This window comes from Hordeum vulgare, chromosome 5H (assembly GCF_904849725.1).
Source record: "Hordeum vulgare subsp. vulgare chromosome 5H, MorexV3_pseudomolecules_assembly, whole genome shotgun sequence".
In the NCBI taxonomy this organism is placed as follows: Eukaryota; Viridiplantae; Streptophyta; class Magnoliopsida; order Poales; family Poaceae; genus Hordeum; species Hordeum vulgare.
Genome location: NC_058522.1, coordinates 236,672,801 through 236,676,195, shown reverse-complemented (window position 1 = coordinate 236,676,195; position 3,395 = coordinate 236,672,801). Strand labels below are relative to the sequence as shown.

Here is a 3,395-nt window from a genome sequence, read left to right as displayed (position 1 = left end):
GAGTCATCCAAATCCAAACACGCCCCAAGTGATCACACACATATTTTGTTTTTTGAGTGGAAGTGATCACACACATGAAGAATGCCCATTGGGTTCCAGCCCAGCCCAAATTTAGTACGGATGGGTCGTTTACTCAGCCGGAAAAGCCTGACCGCACCCAGCCCACGAAGCCCGGCATTCCCTCCCGTCGGACCCAAGCCAAACCCTCGCATTCCGCAGCGATATATAAATAGCAGCACTAGGGTTACCCGCTTCGCCTTCTGCACACAGCCGCCGCCGCCGCCGCCGCCGCCGCCGCTCTACCGCAGGTGAGCACGCGCTACGATCTCTTCGCCGATCGCTTGTCGAAGTCTCGTCGTCTAGATTTTCGTTTCTCCGTAAACCCGCAGATGCGGAGCCCATTACTTTTGTGTAGTTCCTTCGCGGATGCCATATTCTCCTGCTGTTCTAGCGTTCAGCGTTGAGCGACATGGGACTCCGTCGCGTTTGGTCTTTGCAGTTTGCGGCTCTAATGGTTGTAGATCTAATGGTATCGGTATCTGGCTGTTTCTGGCATTGCAGGTAAGGAAGGAGCAGCGGCGATGTCGCACCGCAAGTTTGAGCACCCGAGGCACGGTTCCCTCGGCTTCCTCCCCAGGAAGCGCTGCTCGCGTCACCGTGGAAAGGGTACGCAGTCCAAGTATCACTTGCATTAGAGCACCTATTCCATGGCGCCCCGTTTCTTTCCATGCTGATGTAGTTGAGCGTGGTTTTCACATATAGCCTATAGTCTTATCTCATTGTGCTTGTATATGGTTGTTTGATTCAGATGTCCTCTCTTCTGTTTATTCTAGACCCCCCCCCCCCCCCCCCCCCCCCTATATTGGAACCTGTAAATAGTAGCAAATGTTGCTTCACACCTTTCCAGAATTGCATTGCGATCTTCTGTAGTGTGATCCAGTATTTCCCCTTGAATACGGTCTTAAAAATCCTTTGCACATCTATTCTTTGTTCAAATAAGGCAATTCTGTTAGAAATTGTTGTTACCTTGTACTAGTAACTACTTGTTTCTTCCGTGTGCAGTTCAGTGAATACTTATCTTATTTATCCGCCTCACTTGTTTATTTTCTCTTATGCAGTGAAGTCCTTCCCCAAGGATGACCAACAGAAGCCGTGCCACCTCACTGCCTTCCTGGGCTACAAGGCTGGAATGACCCACATTGTTCGTGAGGTCGAGAAGCCTGGATCCAGTATGTCTAACCATTCCGTTAAGCCGATCATGGTTGTTTGATTACTGAAACATGATTTATGCATAGGAACAATTCTAGTTTTTGTAAATAACACAGTTGCATGACCAGCTGGAAGCAATAGTCAGGTAGATACTTGCTAGCTTGTTATTTAGTTTATCATGCTGACCTAGTACTTCCATGTTATATTTGCCAACCGAAGTTATCTTCTGTAAATAGGGCCCTGCATGTTATATTTGCTTGATTGTTTGCTCTTGTTGATTCTTAAGTATTGCATATGGTTGTTGGTACATTGTGCAGAGCTCCACAAGAAGGAAACCTGTGAGGCTGTTACCATCATTGAGACCCCTCCTCTTGTCATTGTTGGTCTTGTGGCATATGTGAAGACCCCTCGTGGCCTTCGCACTCTCAACTCTGTCTGGGCTCAGCACCTTAGCGAAGATGTGAGGAGAAGGTTCTACAAGAACTGGTGCAAGAGCAAGAAGAAGGCCTTCACAAAGTACGCCCTCAAGTATGACAGTGATGCAGGCAAGAAGGAAATCCAGTTGCAGCTTGAGAAAATGAAGAAGTATGCTACTATTGTCCGTGTTATTGCCCATACTCAGGTGTGATTGCCATTCCCCTATTCATCTTGGTCAAGTATTCTTTTTATTAAAATGTTTCACTCATCTTTACCATGCCATTTCTGAACATCAGATTAGGAAGATGAAGGGCTTGAAGCAAAAGAAGGCTCACCTCATGGAGATCCAGGTTAATGGTGGCACCATTGCAGACAAGGTTGACTATGGCTACAAGTTCTTTGAGAAGGAAGTCCCAGTTGAAGCTGTCTTCCAAAAAGACGAGATGATTGACATCATTGGTGTCACCAAGGGTAAGGGGTATGAAGGTGTTGTCACTCGCTGGGGTGTCACCCGCCTTCCCCGCAAGACCCACAGGGGTCTCCGAAAGGTTGCCTGTATCGGTGCCTGGCATCCTGCTAGGGTGTCTTACACTGTTGCCCGTGCTGGTCAGAATGGTTACCACCACCGCACAGAGATGAACAAGAAGGTCTATAAGATCGGCAAGTCTGGACAGGAGTCTCACGAGGCCTGCACTGAGTTTGACAGGTATTGTTGAGCGGATCTGATTTGTTGCATGCTATCATCTGTTATGCTCCTTGAACATTTACCATGAAACTGACTCCATGGTGGTGCTTGCAGGACTGAGAAGGACATCACCCCCATGGGTGGGTTCCCTCACTACGGTGTGGTGAAGGGTGACTACCTCATGATCAAGGGCTGCTGCGTGGGCCCCAAGAAGAGGGTGGTGACCCTCCGCCAGTCCCTGTTGAAGCAGACCTCGCGGTTGGCCCTTGAGGATATCAAGCTCAAGTTCATCGACACCTCATCCAAGTTCGGACATGGCCGCTTCCAGACAACCGAAGAGAAGCAGAGGTTCTACGGCAAGCTCAAGGCTTAGGCTGCGACAGATCTTATCCCATAGTGTTACCAGCCTTTTTTTCTTCTTCTTCCAACCTTTGTGGCAGATTGATTGGGTACCGGTTTATGCATTGCAATTGCAACTCTGAGCTGCTGCTGCGAATATTTGAACTGACGTGTTTTATGCATTTTGAACTTGTGGCATGCCTTCAAATTTGAAAGCTAATGTTTGAGCTGTGCCCATGCCCATGCTGTAGGCTCTGCCTGGACTATAGTATCGTTTGGTTGGTCTGAAAAGTAAACCAAACTCACCGATTAGTTTTACGAGCGCCATGGGGCAGCAAGTGCAGAAAGTTTGATTCAGAAAAATACAGTAGGTGCAGCAAGTGCAGAAAGTTTGGTTCAGAAAAATACAGTACGTGCTTTCTCATGCAATGTCTGAAAAATACAGTATGTGCTTTCTCATGCGTGGTCCGTAAAATACAGTACGTGCTTTCTCATGCGTGGTCCGTAAAATACAGTACGTGCTTTCTCATGCGAGGTCCGAACGGAGGGCATCCAAGAGCAAATATTTTGTTGCCCCATGTTTTCATATAAGCGGAAAGAAAGTGATTGATGGAAGCGGATGGAAAGTCAGATGATATGCATCTCAGTTCCTATAAAGAAAAAGAAAGTGATTGATGGAAGCGGATGGAAAGTCAGATGATATGCATCTCAGTTCCTATAAAGAAAACACATGTCATTTGATGCA

General features: G+C 47.3%; 1 protein-coding gene across 1 annotated transcript; it reads left to right on the top strand.

Moving 5' to 3' along the window:
• The first annotated feature begins 212 nt into the window (after positions 1–212).
• On the top strand, positions 213–2,865 carry LOC123399600 (60S ribosomal protein L3). Its single transcript, XM_045093999.1, has 6 exons — positions 213–308; positions 562–666; positions 1,119–1,229; positions 1,527–1,831; positions 1,923–2,332; positions 2,426–2,865. The coding sequence occupies exons 2-6, from the start codon at positions 582–584 to the stop codon at positions 2,682–2,684; spliced, it is 1,170 nt and encodes a 389-aa protein (XP_044949934.1). The 5' UTR covers positions 213–308; positions 562–581; the 3' UTR covers positions 2,685–2,865.
• Positions 2,866–3,395: the final 530 nt, after the last annotated feature.

What these genes read in the sequence shown, in the direction of transcription:
- LOC123399600 (XM_045093999.1), top strand. Translation starts at nt 582, where the DNA reads ATGTCGCACCGCAAGTTTGAGCACCCGAGGCACGGTTCCCTCGGCTTC. An exon ending in GGTCGAGAAGCCTGGATCCA is followed by an intron (nt 1,230 to 1,526) that starts GTATGTCTAACC and finishes TACATTGTGCAG; the next exon opens with AGCTCCACAAGAAGGAAACC. An exon ending in GTGTTATTGCCCATACTCAG is followed by an intron (nt 1,832 to 1,922) that starts GTGTGATTGCCA and finishes TCTGAACATCAG; the next exon opens with ATTAGGAAGATGAAGGGCTT.